The sequence below is a fragment of the Oncorhynchus keta genome, chromosome 11 (genome assembly GCF_023373465.1).
Source record: "Oncorhynchus keta strain PuntledgeMale-10-30-2019 chromosome 11, Oket_V2, whole genome shotgun sequence".
NCBI classification, from domain to species: Eukaryota; Metazoa; Chordata; class Actinopteri; order Salmoniformes; family Salmonidae; genus Oncorhynchus; species Oncorhynchus keta.
The window spans coordinates 23707885-23723665 of NC_068431.1; the positions used below are offsets into that span (position 1 = coordinate 23707885).

The 15781-nt window shown below is 38.6% G+C and overlaps 1 protein-coding gene across 5 annotated transcripts in view; it reads left to right on the forward strand.

Moving 5' to 3' along the window:
* The window catches only part of LOC118389958 (opioid-binding protein/cell adhesion molecule-like), a 449425-nt gene that overhangs the window by 299743 nt on the left and 133901 nt on the right, over positions 1-15781 (forward strand). For 2 of the 5 annotated variants that reach the window (XM_035780001.2, XM_035780002.2), the window contains exon 1: positions 6755-7459. In XM_035780001.2, coding sequence (XP_035635894.1) covers positions 7287-7459 — 173 coding nt within the window. In that variant the 5' untranslated portion in view covers positions 6755-7286. Of the gene's footprint in view, positions 1-6754; positions 7460-15781 lie in introns of those variants that run through there. The other 3 variants (XM_035780000.2, XM_035779999.2, XM_035779997.2) reach the window with 3 other exon arrangements.

Consider the following 15781-nt stretch of genomic DNA (forward strand, 5'->3'; position numbering starts at 1 on the left):
CCTGGTGGTGCAGTTGACTAATTCCATGGATAGAGAACAAAAGATCATAGGTTTGAATCTCGCTGATGCTGTGCCACAATAAATTTAAAAAAGGTGTTTGCATGAATAATGTCTAAGCAAATTAATTTCCGTGTGTCCTATCTGTGCTTGGAGTTCAAAAGAGTTAACCTAAGCTAACAGTGTTATTAAAAGTCCTTTTGAAACATGTTCTCAGAATGTTCTAACAAATCATATCCTTTCTCAGAATGTCTAATAACAAATCATTTCCGTTCTCAGAATGTTAATAAAACCTCCCACGAAAACTTTCAGGGAACCATAGTAAAACATTCTCAGAACCTCTCTGCACGCTATAGTGTAGGTTCCCAGAACAGACAACATTTTCACTTACAGTCTCAGAACGTTTAAAAGACGTTCAGTGTTACCAGTCAGGAAATATATGGCTTCATTTCCAGAATCATTGCAAACCAAAAATATATGTTCCTACAACTTCCAAGGAACCAAGTGTGCTAGCTGGGAAGATTATCCATTGTACCAAACCCACATTGTGGTTTCCCTTGATCTTCAATTGATTGAATTCATTGTTAGGGCCTTAGTTTATAACTTCTATAACATTCTATTATTGTCTTTAACATCACTTGTTATATAAGTCAGCATTATTGATGTGAGAATTGCTACATCTGTCCCAGTATTTTGTATGTATGGAGTGCAAATTAAGTGCTAATTCCTACAGTGTCAGTGTTTGTTAACTGTTCAAGTTTTTTTAACCTTATACGTCACCCGAGACCCCAGCAAAAATGGGCTTTTCATTAATCTGACTAAAATGTATCTGCATGTCCAGCCCTTCTATTTAGTTTCACAGTGAAGTGTTTTACTATTTTCTTTTTAGGACAACCAGGGCTACAAATAGAAAACAAAACAATCTGACATAAATAGTTGCATTCATGAGTTGTATTGGCAAATGTGAATAAAAAACGATGTCAGCCAAAGCAAGAAAATGAATGTATATGAAAGCTGTAAGTGCAGATTGTTTGCTCACTGAGAAATGAATATCCAACTAGTCAGTGAAAACTGGGTGGCGTTCGGAGTTTGTGACAACATCTATGTGAGCTTATTACAGTATTATAGATTTTGTGTGTGCATGTTTGTGAGAGTCTCAGATTTTAATAGTTTGTAGCTCAACATTCAACCGACATCATTTTTTTGTAAAAATCCCAGACCCCGAGCCCCTTCGGGATCCATCCTTGTCTCACAAACGCTGCTCTAGCTCAGTCCCTGTTAATCACACAGACTGGTACCAATGGATGCAGAAGAAATAGCTGAATCCAATGGTATAACCTAGAAGTCTGTAGCTCAAAGTGAGAGCAAACATCTGCTGTTACTGCTCATTTGCAACAGCAAACATCTCTGAAATGGGGAGGCCATTTAGCAGTGTATATTGTTAAATCTGCCATTCAGCGAAGTTTGAAATATACTTGAATCACCTCGTCTCTTGTTTAGTGATGCGATATTAGTGGTGCATTTAGCCTTTTTATACTGTAACTCAACCAATATAAAATATAGATATCATTCCTAATTTAAGATCACCCTCTGTAACGCTCTATCTTTTTGTCTTCTTGAGACAAACGATATAGTCAGGCAACACTGAAAATAGTTAGATTAAGAAAAGTGCATTCGGAAAGTATTCAAACCCTTAACTTTTTCCACATTTTGTTACATTACAGCCTTATTCTTAAATGGATTAAATAAAAAAAGAATCCTCATCAATCTACACACAATACCCCATAATGACAAATCGAAAACAGTTTTTTAGACATTTTTACAAATGTAAAAAAAAAAGAGATACCTTATTTACATAAGTATTCAGACCCTTTGCTATGAGACTCAAAATTGGGCTCAGGTGAATCCTGTTTCCATTGCTCATCCTCGAGATGTTTCTACAACTTGATTGGAGTCCACCTGTGGTAAAATTCAATTGATTGGATATGATTCACACACCTGTCTATGTAAGGTCCCACAGTTGACAGTGCATGTCAGAGCAAAAACCAAGCCCTGAGGTGGAAGGAATTGTCCGTAGAGGTTTGAGAGAGGATTGTGTCAAAGCACAGATCTGGGGAAGGGTACCAAAAAATGTCTGCAGCATTGAAGGTTCCCAAGAACACAGTGGCCTCCATCATTCTTTAATGGGAGAAGTTTGGAACCAACTAGACTCCTCCTAGAGCTGGCTGCTCGGAACAAACTGAGCAATCGGGGGAGAAGGGTCTTGGTCAGGGAGGTGACCAAGAACCTGTTGGTCACGCTGACAGAGCTCCAGAGTTTCTCTGTGGAGATGGGAGAACCTTCCAGAAGGACAACCATCTCTGCAGCACTCCACCAATTAGGCCTTTAAAGTGGCCAGACGGAAGCCACTCCTCAGTAAAAGGCACATGAAAGCCCGCTTCGAGTTTGCCAAAGGGCAGCATGAGAAACAAGATTCTCTGGTCTGATAAAACCAAGATTGAACTCTTTGGCCTGAATTTCAAGCGTCACGTCTGGAGGAATCCTGGCACCGTCCTTACGGTGAAGCATGGTGGTGGCAGCATCATGCTCCGGGGATGTTTTTTAGCGGCAGGGACTGGGAGACTAGTCAAAATCGAGGGAAAGATGAAGTACAGAGAGATCCTTGATGAAAACCTGCTCCAGAGCACTCAGGACCTCAGACTGGAGCAAAGGTTCACCTTCCAACTTGACGGCCCTAAGCACACAGCCAAGATAATGCAGGAGTGCCTTCGGGACAAGTCTCTGAAAGTCATTGAGTGGGCCAGCCAGAGCCCGGACTTGAACCCGATTGAACATCTCTGGAGAGACTTGAAAATAGCTGTGCAGCGACGCTCCCCATCCAACCTGACAGAGCTTGAGAGGATCTGCAGAGAACAATGGGAGAAACTCTTTAAATACAGGTGTGCCAAGCTTGTAGAATCATACCCAAGAAGACTCGAGGCTGTAATCACTGCCAAAAGTGCTTCAACAAAGAACTGTGTAAAGGGTCTGAATACTTGTGTAAATGTGAAATGTACATTTTGCAAAAAATTCTAACAAGCTGTTTTTGCTTTGGCATTATGGAGTATTGTGTGTAGATTGATGAAGGGGGAATATTAAATCAATTTCAGGATAAGGCTGTAATGTAACAAAATGTAGAAAAAGTCCAGGGGTGTGAGTACTTTCCGAATGTGCTGTATATCCTCTGATCTATTAACTTTTAACATATCGTGCCATAGTGCTCTCTTAAGTGTACGTGTACGTATTCTCAAAATGGACAACAGAAGTTCAAACAAAGTGCTATTTAAAATGGTAAGCCCTTTAAATGTAAGATCCACACACACTGCTGTGATCTGGTGTCTGCCATTAAGGCTGAGAGTATTTTGATATTGCTCTTTGTAACCTGCTGCTCTCTTGTTTGTGATTAAAGCGCAGGGACAGTGGGTGTAATTAGCAAGCATCATCAGCCTGGCTAATGGCCATGGAGGAACTTCCCCTTTTATGACTGGGTCCAGACAGAATTACAGCAGAGCAGCACTTAGCCGCAACATAAATTACTTGACATGAACTGTGACAGATTGTGCATATGCATACCTTTTGTGGGGGACCTAAATTAGGTGATATTAAGCACTATGCAATTCATTGTTCACTGAGTTTCAATGGCTCCGATGACAGATACGGTACTGTATGTGGCAATTATGTCTGCCTGTATCACAAAGGATAATTTCTACTTCAGTGAACAATTTGGGTTATAAACATATAAGCTCACACAGTTTTTATGAAATGGCAGAAAATAAATGTTTTGACTTACTTGTAGGTAGGACTGATATCTGCAAGAAATACTGTAAGAAAGTTGCAATGCCTTTACTTGGAACTGGAACTGACAGCATTTTAACTACTTTGAATATATGGAACAAACAGACAACAATAATAATAATAATCATAATATCAGTCAAAAATATAACATTTCCAGTTTATGCTACAAAACCAATTTTATAAGAGGTTTTAAAAATAGGTTATATTTGACTCAACGTTCCATGATTAATGGGTGGCAGGTAGCCTAGTGGTTAAGAGCGTTGGAGTAACTGAAAGGTTGCTGGTTCGAATCCCTGTCACACCCTGACCTTAGAGAGCCTTTTTATTTCTCTATTTGGTTAGGTCAGGGTGTGATTTGGGTGGGCATTCTATGATTTCTATTTCTTTGTTTTGGCCGAGTGTGGTTCCCAATCAGAGGCAGCTGTCTATTGTTGTCTCTGATTGGGGATCATATATAAGTTGTCATTTTCTGTTTGGGTTTTGTGGGATCTTGTTTTCTGTATAGTTTCTTTGCCTTACAGAACTGTGCACTTTTTTTGTTGTTGTTATTTGCCCTTTGGTGTCATCAAATAAAAAGACAATGTAAGCCTACCACGCTGCACCTTGGTCTGGTCATTCCACAAATGAGAGCTGTAACAGTCCCCAAGCTGTTTCATTTTCAATGACTGAATATTTTGGACAAAAACTGACAAGTGTAACTAAGCCTGGGAATGTCAACACAATCAAACTAGCAAAGGCAATGATCACAAGTCAGTCATCATTTGGCTAATAGGCTAGTGTGTGTATATATTTATGTAACAAGCTAAAAACACAGAGCCTAACGTTAGCTAGATAGATAGCTAGCTGCTAGGAGGATGTCATGTCATTGGAGGAGTGGGTGAGTGAGTGAATTGTCCCATCATATCGTTTTTTGGTGGCTACACACAGCTAGAGATGCAGGTGTCATTTGGTTAGCTAGCAAGAAATGTGAATCGCTTTGCTAGCTAGCTATGCTGAATGAATGGTATCCAGTTAGCATATCTCTTGCGTTCGCAAATTCACTCTGACTAGCTATCTACTCAGATTTCAGAGCAATCTTGTCTGAGTGTGACATAGCACAGAATAACTGATACATTTATGAACGTGCAAAACTCGCTGAATATGACTGATGTCAGTAAACGTAGGCAAAAAAAAGTCATTGTTAGTCATGAACCCTCTATATAACATGTAAACATCCTATCCAAATCTGCTAGGGTGAGTAAAATGCTCAGCGAGGTGTTCTCTCATTTGTGTCTGGAAGTAGCTAGCTACCAAGCTAGACAACTTTAGCCAGTTAGCTTGGGTGCTTGGTTGGGACAACACATGCATTGGCAGGCAGCTACAGAAGGAGAGCAGGCCATTCCCCATTGTTTATCAGTGAAATTTTGACAACCAACTAGTTGAAAAAGTTTGAGAAGGTTTATCTAATTTTCCTTTGTTAGCTTTTAGTTCATCTTGCTCTGGTTTGCATTAGTTGTTGATCTTGTTGTTGTTGATGTGCATATAGGGAAGAGTCTATATTCTATAATGTAAGAGAACTTCTGTGGTATTTAGCTACTCTACATATTTGCTGTAATCCATTCAAGTGAATTTTGTGTCCTTTGTCAAATGCTTTCTAATGATATAAAGTTGCGCTGTTGCGACTGCTTGTAAACACACAGCCCAGTTGAAAGTGAATGATGGCAGGACCTTATGGCAAGTGGTTTGTTTGCATATAGTCCTACTGTACCTCTGATTGGCTATGGTGCACTGCTCTGCGTAGACTTTAAAGTGTATGGGAGAGTCTTTCACTAAGATAACTGCAGTTGAATTGTCAATTTTGAGTTATGATTTTATACACTTTTATAACTATTGACTCTGAGCCTTTTTAAGTGACAGTTTAAAGACATGCCCTTCACGCTAATTTAAACTTTGGCTGCACACATGATCTTTAGGAATACCAACCTCAGTGTGGAAATAAATATAAACCACAGGGAAACCACGTTTTTCACTGCACTGGGCCATGCCGTAAGTCATAGCAACATGTGTATAATTGCAGGAAATTAGTTTTAAAACAGTAAAATGTTCTCTCCACCCCATGGCAAAATAAGTAAAATTGCAGGAAATTAGCTGTAAAACTGAAGAAAAATCATCTCTGCCCCATGGCAAAATTAGTAGGATTGCATGACGTTTTTTGTACAAAATTGCACTAGTTAAAATTGCATTAACTTGTGCAATGGCAAAATGTGTAAGATTGCATGAGCGCAACTCTCTCTGTTTATTTTGCAGAGACCCCCCAACCAAATCTGGTTTAGGGCCCCCAAAGGGCTAGGGCCAGCACTGTGGCTTGCATAGGCTATATAAATGCACTGCAAGTAGATGATTTACACATTTAATAGCCTGGAGTGTGAACATGGATGCTATGAGTCAAGGGCGGTATATTTAGTCCACATGTCTTTATCCACACCACCAAAACACTTGAGTCATACCCACCCATTTCACCTGTTAAAGGTCTGAACAATATATCACGCAATCTGTGGGCAGTCTATAGCATCTGCATCCAAACACTTGGCCCACTGGTGATTTTATTCGGCTTTCTGAGCAAAAGAAAAATGTAAGTTTTATTTTAAATGTTTTATTGTTGGACATAAAATACTATAAAAACATCAGCTCCAAGTGATTTTACATTTTGGAGATATGTTTCAAAGTATTCCCAGGCATATTAGAGTGATACGGTATATGTGATCGTATACAAAATGTAAGCAATGTTTGAAATTATGTTTTAGTCAAATCTTATAGATGTTTGGGCTTATTGCGGTCAATTTGCAGGCAAGAAATTATTTGTAATTATGTTATGATCCCCTGAAAATACCGTCCCGCTGCTGAATCTAGTTGATGATCCCTGACCTAGAGCACGTATAGCGACGATGAGGGGACGCTGTAGGATGTAGATAGAATAATCACTAAAACTCGTGTAGCCTAGATCCAATCCCAAGAAAATCCGCATCTGTTGGAACGAGATAATCACGCATTTGTCTTGTTTTTGCGCTCTTCTGCGCATTTGGCACCGGTTGTTAAAGTTTTATCACTTAAACGCAAACGAAATAGCTGATGTGTTTGCTCTGCGTGCTATCCACAACTGCGACCGTTAATTTTCTGTGAATGCGTGTACTGTCATCATCAATAAGCAGTTGGACCATTCGGAAAGGAAGTGCACACATTTCCATTCTGCGAGCTACAGAATAGAACAGCCTGCACATATTTTTTTGAGTGCGCAGTAGGGATAGCGATACTCCTGCATATGCTATGCTGCACCTGTAAAGAAGATTTGGATTACCAGATGAACTGTAGGCTATTAACTAACCCGCGCTCGCTCCACCGGACAAAATACGCATTTGCCTTTTAAATCAACTGACGCGTTGTGTATCTCGACAAGCAGTGGGATTTATAAACCGAAGATGGGTGTTTGTGGATACTTTGTCGTGTCTTGGAAGTGCCTGGTGGTTCTGTCATTAAGGGTACTGTTTCTTGTCCCCCCAGGTTTGCCTGTCCACAGTCAAGGGGATTCCCAAACCGATAATAAAGTAATGGACAATATTACCGTCAGGCAAGGCGAGACCGTCTTTCTCAGGTAAAAACCCTTTCTAATTATTCATACACTGTCTCTGGTTGCGAATGGTTTAAAAAAGTCATTACGTTTATATGATTCCAACGTTGCTTTGACATTTGAAATGACAGGAAAAGTGTTTGTCAGGTTAAATTATACGATTCATACTGTATGGTCATTTCCGCGTCATGTGCATTTTGTCATTGAGGGGGATTCCAGAGGATTAGCCTATGCCAGACTATGAAGCAATAGTCCCAGCAGTTAAAATTAACTCCAAATGATTGTTGTGTAACGTGTTGAACTAAGTTGCTTATGGTGGTGGAAGAAGTCTATTGATATGGTCCACAAGCTACGGAGCATCACAGAGATGTAAACATCCTATTGGGGGGGCGAATGGTTGAATCAAGTTGTTTCCACGTAATTTCAACCAAACAATTCCATGTGATGACGTTGAATCAACGTGAAAAACGGATTTGCAAAAAGTAATCACTGTAAGGGAATTTCGTCTTTTTCACCCAACTTTTAACCTAAATCAAATAGCAGGGTTTAATTCACGTTAGTTGACAACTCAACATAATCTAAATCAAAACTAAGCACTGAACTGATGTCTGTGCCCGTTGGGATGGGATATGAACTGGACTATAATAGACACTGGGGAATAGAGAAACGGGGAGTGCAGTTATGTTTTGCACATTAACATATTATATGATATTGCACATGCATACTGTAAATGGATGAGACTAGACACTTGTTAGATCTATGAATAGATCTCGAAAAAGCTAAACCTACCTGTGCTCAAAGTGTAGGCTGCCTTGGTCATAGAGCGCTATAGTACAGGTGTCATAATACCAATGAAACCTAGTGGTCAAACAGGGAAATGGATCCAATCGTTTTTCCACCATTCATTTTTCCCATAGGGGATTTTAGAAACACTTAAAATTAGGGCTGTGCTTCGTGTAGGCTTATCCTGGTGTGACGTTTTGATAATCAGGTGACTTTTATCAATATATTTGTCTCTACTTACTCTCAGATTCGAAAATAATAATTAGCATAAAAGGGGACATTCGGCAGTCTCATCATGGCATTTGTAGTTCTTTATGATGGCATATTCCATTTTTATTATTAGTATTTGTGTGTGTGGGGGGGGTGTAGATACAGGCAAATATATTGATAAAAGTCACCTTGTCCTAGAGAGATTTACATGGTTATCAAAACATCACGCCAGGATAGGCCTACACGAAACACAGCCCTTATGTTAAGTGTTTCTAAAATACCTTATGGGAAAAAATAATGGTTTCTAAAATGTTTGGAACCATTTCCCTGTTTGACCATTTGCTTTTTGACTCTTACTTTGGAACTCTATTACAGACATAAATAACACATAGTCCACCATTTTTCTTTTGATGTCGCTTGCATTAAAAAAAAAAAAATATATATATATATATATATAATTTGCAGTTTGCTTAGCTGTTTAGGACCTGAATTTACTGACCCCAGGTCAACCTGCCCAACAATTTGCTGACAAAACCTCATTGTTGATCATACTAATTGAATTCAAATTTAATTTACATGGGGCATACTATTATATATAAAATTATATTTTTCAATCACCTGTGGGGGCTGCATATGTGCACAAGTGATATTTATTATTTAATCCAATTATCACATGAAACTCAAACAAGTAGGGGCTTGATTGCAAAATGCACACAGATACATTGATAAACTTGTCTGATATAGTATGACACTTTTATAGTTTAATGGAACTTGCACTCATTTTCAATGCAGGTAGGTTACAAGAAGGCTTGATTGAAGCTGTATGTCCACTATCCAGCTATTTAGCTTCATATTGTCTATGAAACATCATGCTGCCCTGGTAATATGTATCTAATTTAACTCAACTCGCCAATCACTTGCCTTTCAGAGATGTCTCAATACGTATAAAGTAGCTGCATCATGACAGTGCTTTTATAAATAGATTATTTTCAGCACTTCTCTGGGCAACAGGATTCTAATCAGATTTATAGTGGGGCAAAAAAGTATTTAGTCAGGCACCAATTGTGCAAGTTCTCCCACTTAAAAAGATGAGGCCTGTAATTTTCATCATAGGTACACTTCAACTATGACAGACAAAATGAGAAGAAAAGAATCCAGAAAATCACATTGTAGGATTTTTTATGAATTTATTTGCAAATTATGGTGGAAAATAAGTATTTGGTCACCTACAAACAAGCAAGATTTCTGGCTCTCACAGACCTGTAACTTCTTCTTTAAGAGGCTCCTCTGTCCTCCACTCGTTACTTGTATTAATGGCACCTGTTTGAACTTGTTATCAGTATAAAAGACACCTGTCCACAACCTCAAACAGTCACACTCCAAACTCCACTATGGCCAAGACCAAAGAGCTGTCAAAGGACACCCGAAACAAAATTGTAGACCTGCACCAGGCTGGGAAGACTGAATCTGCAATAGGTAAGCAGCTTGGTTTGAAGAAATTAACTGTGGGAGCAATTATTAGGAAATGGAAGACATACAAGACCACTGATAATCTCCCTCGATCTGGGGCTCCACGCAAGATCTCACCCCGTGGGGTCAAAATGATCACAAGCAAAAATCCCAGAACCACACGGGGGGACCTAGTCAATGACCTGCAGAGAGCTGGGACCAAAGTAACAAAGCCTACCATCAGTAACACACTACGCCGCCAGGGACTCAAATCCTGCAGTGCCAGACATGTCCCCCTGCTTAAGCCACTACATGTCCAGGCCCGTCTGAAGTTTGCTAGAGAGCATTTGGATGATCCAGAACAAGATTGGGAGAATGTCATATGGTCAGATGAAACCAAAATATAACTTTTTGGTAAAACCTCAACTCGTCGTGTTTGGAGGACAAAGAATGCTGAGTTGCATCCAAAGAACGCCATACCTACTGTGAAGCATGATTTGGGTCTGTTTTTCTGCAAAGGGACCAGGACGACTGATCCGTGTAAAGGAAAGTATGAATGGGGCCATGTATCGTGAGATTTTGAGTGAAAACCTCCTTCCATCAGCAAGGGCATTGAAGATGAAACGTGTCTGGGTCTTTCAGCATGACAATGATCCCAAACACACCGCCCGGGCAACGAAGAAGTGGCTTCGTAAAAAGCATTTCAAGGTCCTGGAGTGGCCTAGCCAGTCTCCAGATCTCAACCCCATAGAAAATCTTTGGAGGGAGTTGAAAGTCTGTGTTGCCCAGCAACAGTCCCAAAACATCACTGCTCTAGAGGAGATCTGCATGGAGGAATGGGCCAAAAACCAGCAACAGTGTGTGAAAACCTTGTGAAGACTTACAGAAAACGTTTGACCTCTGTCATTGCCAACAAAGGGTATTTAACAAAGTATTGAGATAAACTTTTGTTATTGGCCAAATACTTATTTTCCACCATAATTTTTTCTCATTTTGTCTGTCAAAAGTAAATTCATTAAAAGTGGGAGAACTTGCCTACAAAGTGATTTTCTGGTATTTTTTCTCATTTTGTCTGTCATAGTTGAAGTGTACCTAATGAGGAAAATTACAGGCCTCTCTCATATTTTTAAGTGGGAGAACTTGCAATTATACAAATTATACAAATTAGGACTCACTGTCAGGATTTGTATCAATTTGATAGAAGTTAGAACAAAAGTGATTTAAGTTTTTCATGGCTTAAGCAAAAACTTTCGCTAATTTATATGCTACATTTCATCCCAAAAACTTCTGTCAGTGAAGCCATTGTTTATAACTTGAGCCGCGTGTTGCATAACTGACGTGATGTTGACTCATCAGATGCCATGATCTAAATATGACTAGCAGGAGATGATAAGTCATAAAGAGATCACCGTGCAATTATGCTAGAAATTTTGACAAGTTAATTTGCAGGTTGCCTTTACTGCAAGACAGAGGGCCTGTCATCATCTTGACACAACTGGAGAGGAAATAACTTTCTTTCTGAGAGTCGTAAGCCATAACAACACATATTGAGGGCAGGCTGCATGCAAAATCTGTTATCCGGATGTTTCTGGTTTAAGAAAAAATAACTGTGGTCTTCTTACACTGAGAATATGCAGCTTTAGATGCATTTCATCAATGAAACAATGACAACTGAAAGAAATTCAACATCCACATGAATTCAAAACACACTTTGGCACAGCACTGGATAAATGTTGTTGTGCCTTAAACCTGGAACATATGTATAGACATACTTGTTTTGATTGAAAAGGGCCCTCAGTTTGAACATATACTACCAAAGTCCGTAAAATAAGAAATATGGTCTGAAATAAGTGCTATAGGCTAACAGAGTGACTGTGCTGTTCTTAACTTCCAGTTGTATATTTTGTGTGGGAAGAAATATACTTCAATCAAACTATTCCCTGGTGTGATCCGACACAATTTGAATTATTCTTGCTTCATACTCTTTGAAAACATTTACATTTCATGACACCATGTTTGTTCAATTAGACACAACAGAAGAGATGTTAGTTCTTTTTGTTGGTTTAGGTGTAACAATGGATACAATTGTCTCTTATTCCCTTCAGATGAAAATCTGAATGGGTTGTGTATGTATGGGCCACTGTAGATCTGACTACAGTTTGACTGGAGTAGTGCAGTTATTGTTGTTGTCACTGAGTTAGCACAATGCTTACCTCAGCAGGCATCAGCCCCTCTTAAATATACCTATGTTCTCCCAGTTCAGTGAGAAACTATTGTCAAGCTGTTCTTGTCGGTTTAATATCCAGGTTTTCCTCTAGGATTTTGCCTGTGCTTAGCTCTATTCGGTTTCTTTTTATCCCCCAAAAAACTCCTTAGTCTTTGCCGATGGCAAGCATACCCATAACATGATGCAGCCACAACCATGCTTGAAAATATGAAGTGTGTTACTCATGTTGTTGGTTTTGCCCCAAACATAACACTTTGTATTTAGGACATAAAGTTGATTTCTTTGCCACATTTAACGTGATGCATCTTTTGGAATATTTTTTATTTTGTACAGGCTTCCTCCTTTTCACTCTGTCATTTAGGTTAGTATTGTGGAGTATCTACAATGTTGTTGATCAAACCTCAGTTTTCTCCTATCACAGCCATTAAACTCTTAACTGTTTTAAAGTCACATGGTGAAATCCTTGATTGGTTTCCTTCCTCTCTGGCAACTGTTGGGGATAGGGCTGTCTACTGCCCCCGCTGGAGTAATTGCGTGCCCATAGTAAAACATTTTTTTTGTCAAAAGTTGCTAATATATGCAAATAAAAAATATTATTGAATAGAAAACACTCTAAAGCTTCTAAAACCGTTTAAATTATGTCTGTATGTAAAGCAGAACTCTCAGGGCAGTCATTCTCCCAAACTCTCTCGTCATCAGAAAAGTTGGCCCAACTTTGACGTCATCGCCCCCACCCTCCCCAAGTACTTACCGGTCTGGGAACAGTCTCTCTGTCTTCAGCGCGATCTCAGCTTTCAATGGGGCTTCTCATTGTGAGAATCGCGCGCTCACGAGAGTTTTGGCGGGCCGAAACCTTTCGGTCACGCAAAAAAACAGGTCACTTTTATGCGTGCTCTGCTCCGGTCCTGTCTTTTTTCCAAGATCGATTATACAATGCATGCGTTTCTGTTCGTCCTCACGATTGCTGTACACCTTTATAACATGTTACAGCTTGATTATGAACTTAGTTTGATAAGTTTAGTCGACATATAATATGTAAGTTTGACGTTTTGGTGCGCATCCACTTGACTTTTGGCTACATTTCAACCGAAATGTGTCGTGTTTGAGAACCGAAAGACACAGACTGCAAAACTAAACGCTGTTTTTGGTAAGTATAATTCCTTCCAGGTCTTCTGATGGAAGAACAGCAAAGGTAAGGGAATATTTATGTGGTAAATTTGGGTTTGTGTGGACTCCAAGATAGAGGAGCCATAATGCTACTTTTTGAGCGCCGACTCATAGTATAGCCTAGTGAACGAAACCTGTAACGTTAAAAATAAATGTAACACAGCGATTGCATTCAGAAGAAGTGTATCTAACTATATATATGTAGAACATGCATATTTAGTCAAAGTTTATGATGTGTATTCCTTGTTAGCTGACGTTATCTGCCGGGGCTATCGTCATTTCTCAGGACATTTGAGTAGCATTTTTTGAACGATGCATCATTGTAAACAGAGATTTATGGATATATATAGCATATTATTGAAAAAAACATAAATGTACTGTGTAACATGTTATATTACTGTCATCTGATGAAGATTTCAAAAGGTTAGTGCATTATTTTTCTTTTAATCCTGCGTTTGTTGATTGCATATTTTTTTCAACTTGGCTATGCAAATTAGCTGTGTCTTCGGTGGTGGTTTGACATAAATATGTGCTATGTTTTCGCCGTAAAACATTTTAGAAATCTGACTTGCTGGGTAGATAAACAAGGTGTTTATCTTTCATTTGAGCCATTGGACTTGTTAATGTGTGGAGGTTAAATATTTGTAGGAATATTTTTGCTTTCCATGCGCCACCTTCCAGCTGAACGTGGGGGGTGTTCCCAAATTGGAACCCTAGTCCCCTTCTGGTTAAGAAGTACACCTGTGTCTTTGTAGTGACTGGTTGTATTGATACAGCATCTAAAGTGTGATTTAATAACTACAACATACTCAAAGGGATATTCAATGTCTGTTTTAAAAAATATATATTTTAACCCATATACCAGTATGTGCACTTCTTTGCAAGGCATTGGAAAATCTCTCTGGTCTTTGTGGTTAAATATCTCTTTAAAATGCACTGCTCGACTAAGGGACCTTAAAGATACAGTGCATTCGAAAAGTATTCAGACCCCTTGACGTATTCCACATTTTGTTACGTTACAGCCTTATTCTAAAATTGATTAAGTCATTTTATTATTTTTAGAATAAAGCTGTAATGTAACACAATTTGGAAAAGTAAAGGTGTCTGAATACATTCCGTATGTACTGTAAATGTATGTGTGGGGCACAGAGATGATGTAGTCATTAAAAAATCACATTACATGTTAAACACACCATGTAACTTGTTAAGCACGTTTTCACTCCTGAACTTATTTAGGCTTGCCGTAACAAAGAAGTTGAATACTAATTGACTCAAGAAATTTCAGCTTTTCATTTTTTCATTCATCTGTAAAAAATTCCAAAAACATAATTCCACTTTGACATTATGGGGTATTGTGTGTAGGCCAGTGACACAAAATCTAAATGTAATTCATTTATAATAGAGGTTGACCGATTTATGATTTTTCAACGCCGATGCCGATTATTGGAGGGCACACAAAAAAAAGCTGAAACCGATTAATCGGCCAATTCATTTTATTTTTATTTTATTTTTTGTATTTATTTTATATATATATATATATATATATATATATATATATATATATATATATATATATATATATATATATATATATATATATATATATATATACAGTATAACTTTTTTTAAAGCTTTATTTAACTAGGCAAGTCAATTAAGAACACATTCTTATTTTCAATGACGGTCTAGGAACACTGTGTTAACTGCCTGTTCAGGGGCAGAAGGACAGATTTGTACCTTGTCAGCTTGGGGATTTGAACTTGCAACTTTTCGGTTACTAGTCCAACACTCTAACCACTAGGCTACCCTGCCCCATACACACACACATTTTTGTAATAATGTAAATTGCAACAATACTGAATGAACAATGAACACCTTTATTTTAACTTAATATAATACATATTATGGGCTTTTGGATGGGTGTTCTTAAGGTGATTTCACAGGTTGGTGGTATTTTTTTATTTAGCCGTTGCTGACCCCATGCTTACATCTTTATCACAAATAAGACACCTTGCTTTCCCTGGTGCCAATTCCATGTAATAGTCCTACACTGGTGCTCTGCTTTTCTCTGCCATCTGTAAAACACACCGATTTCCGATTGTTATTGAAAACTTGAAATCGGCCCTGATTAATCGGCCATTCCGAATAATCGGTCGACTTCTAATTTATAATTCAGGCTGTAACCGAACAAAATGTGGAAAAAGTCAAGGGGTTGAATACTTTCTAAAGGCACAGTATCTGTATGAGTAGCAAGAGTGGAAATAAATACAGTATTTATTGCAGAAAACCTTTCTCTCATTTGGTGGAGGGGAAACTCTACACAACACTTTGCCTCAAACTCTCTGATACAATTACATTTACATTTAAGTCATTTAGCAGACGCTCTTATCCAGAGCGACTTACAAATTGGTGCATTCACCTTATGACATCCAGTAGAATAGTCACTTTACAATAGTGCATCTAAATCTTAAAGGGGGGTGAGAAGGATTACTTATCCTATCCTAGGTATT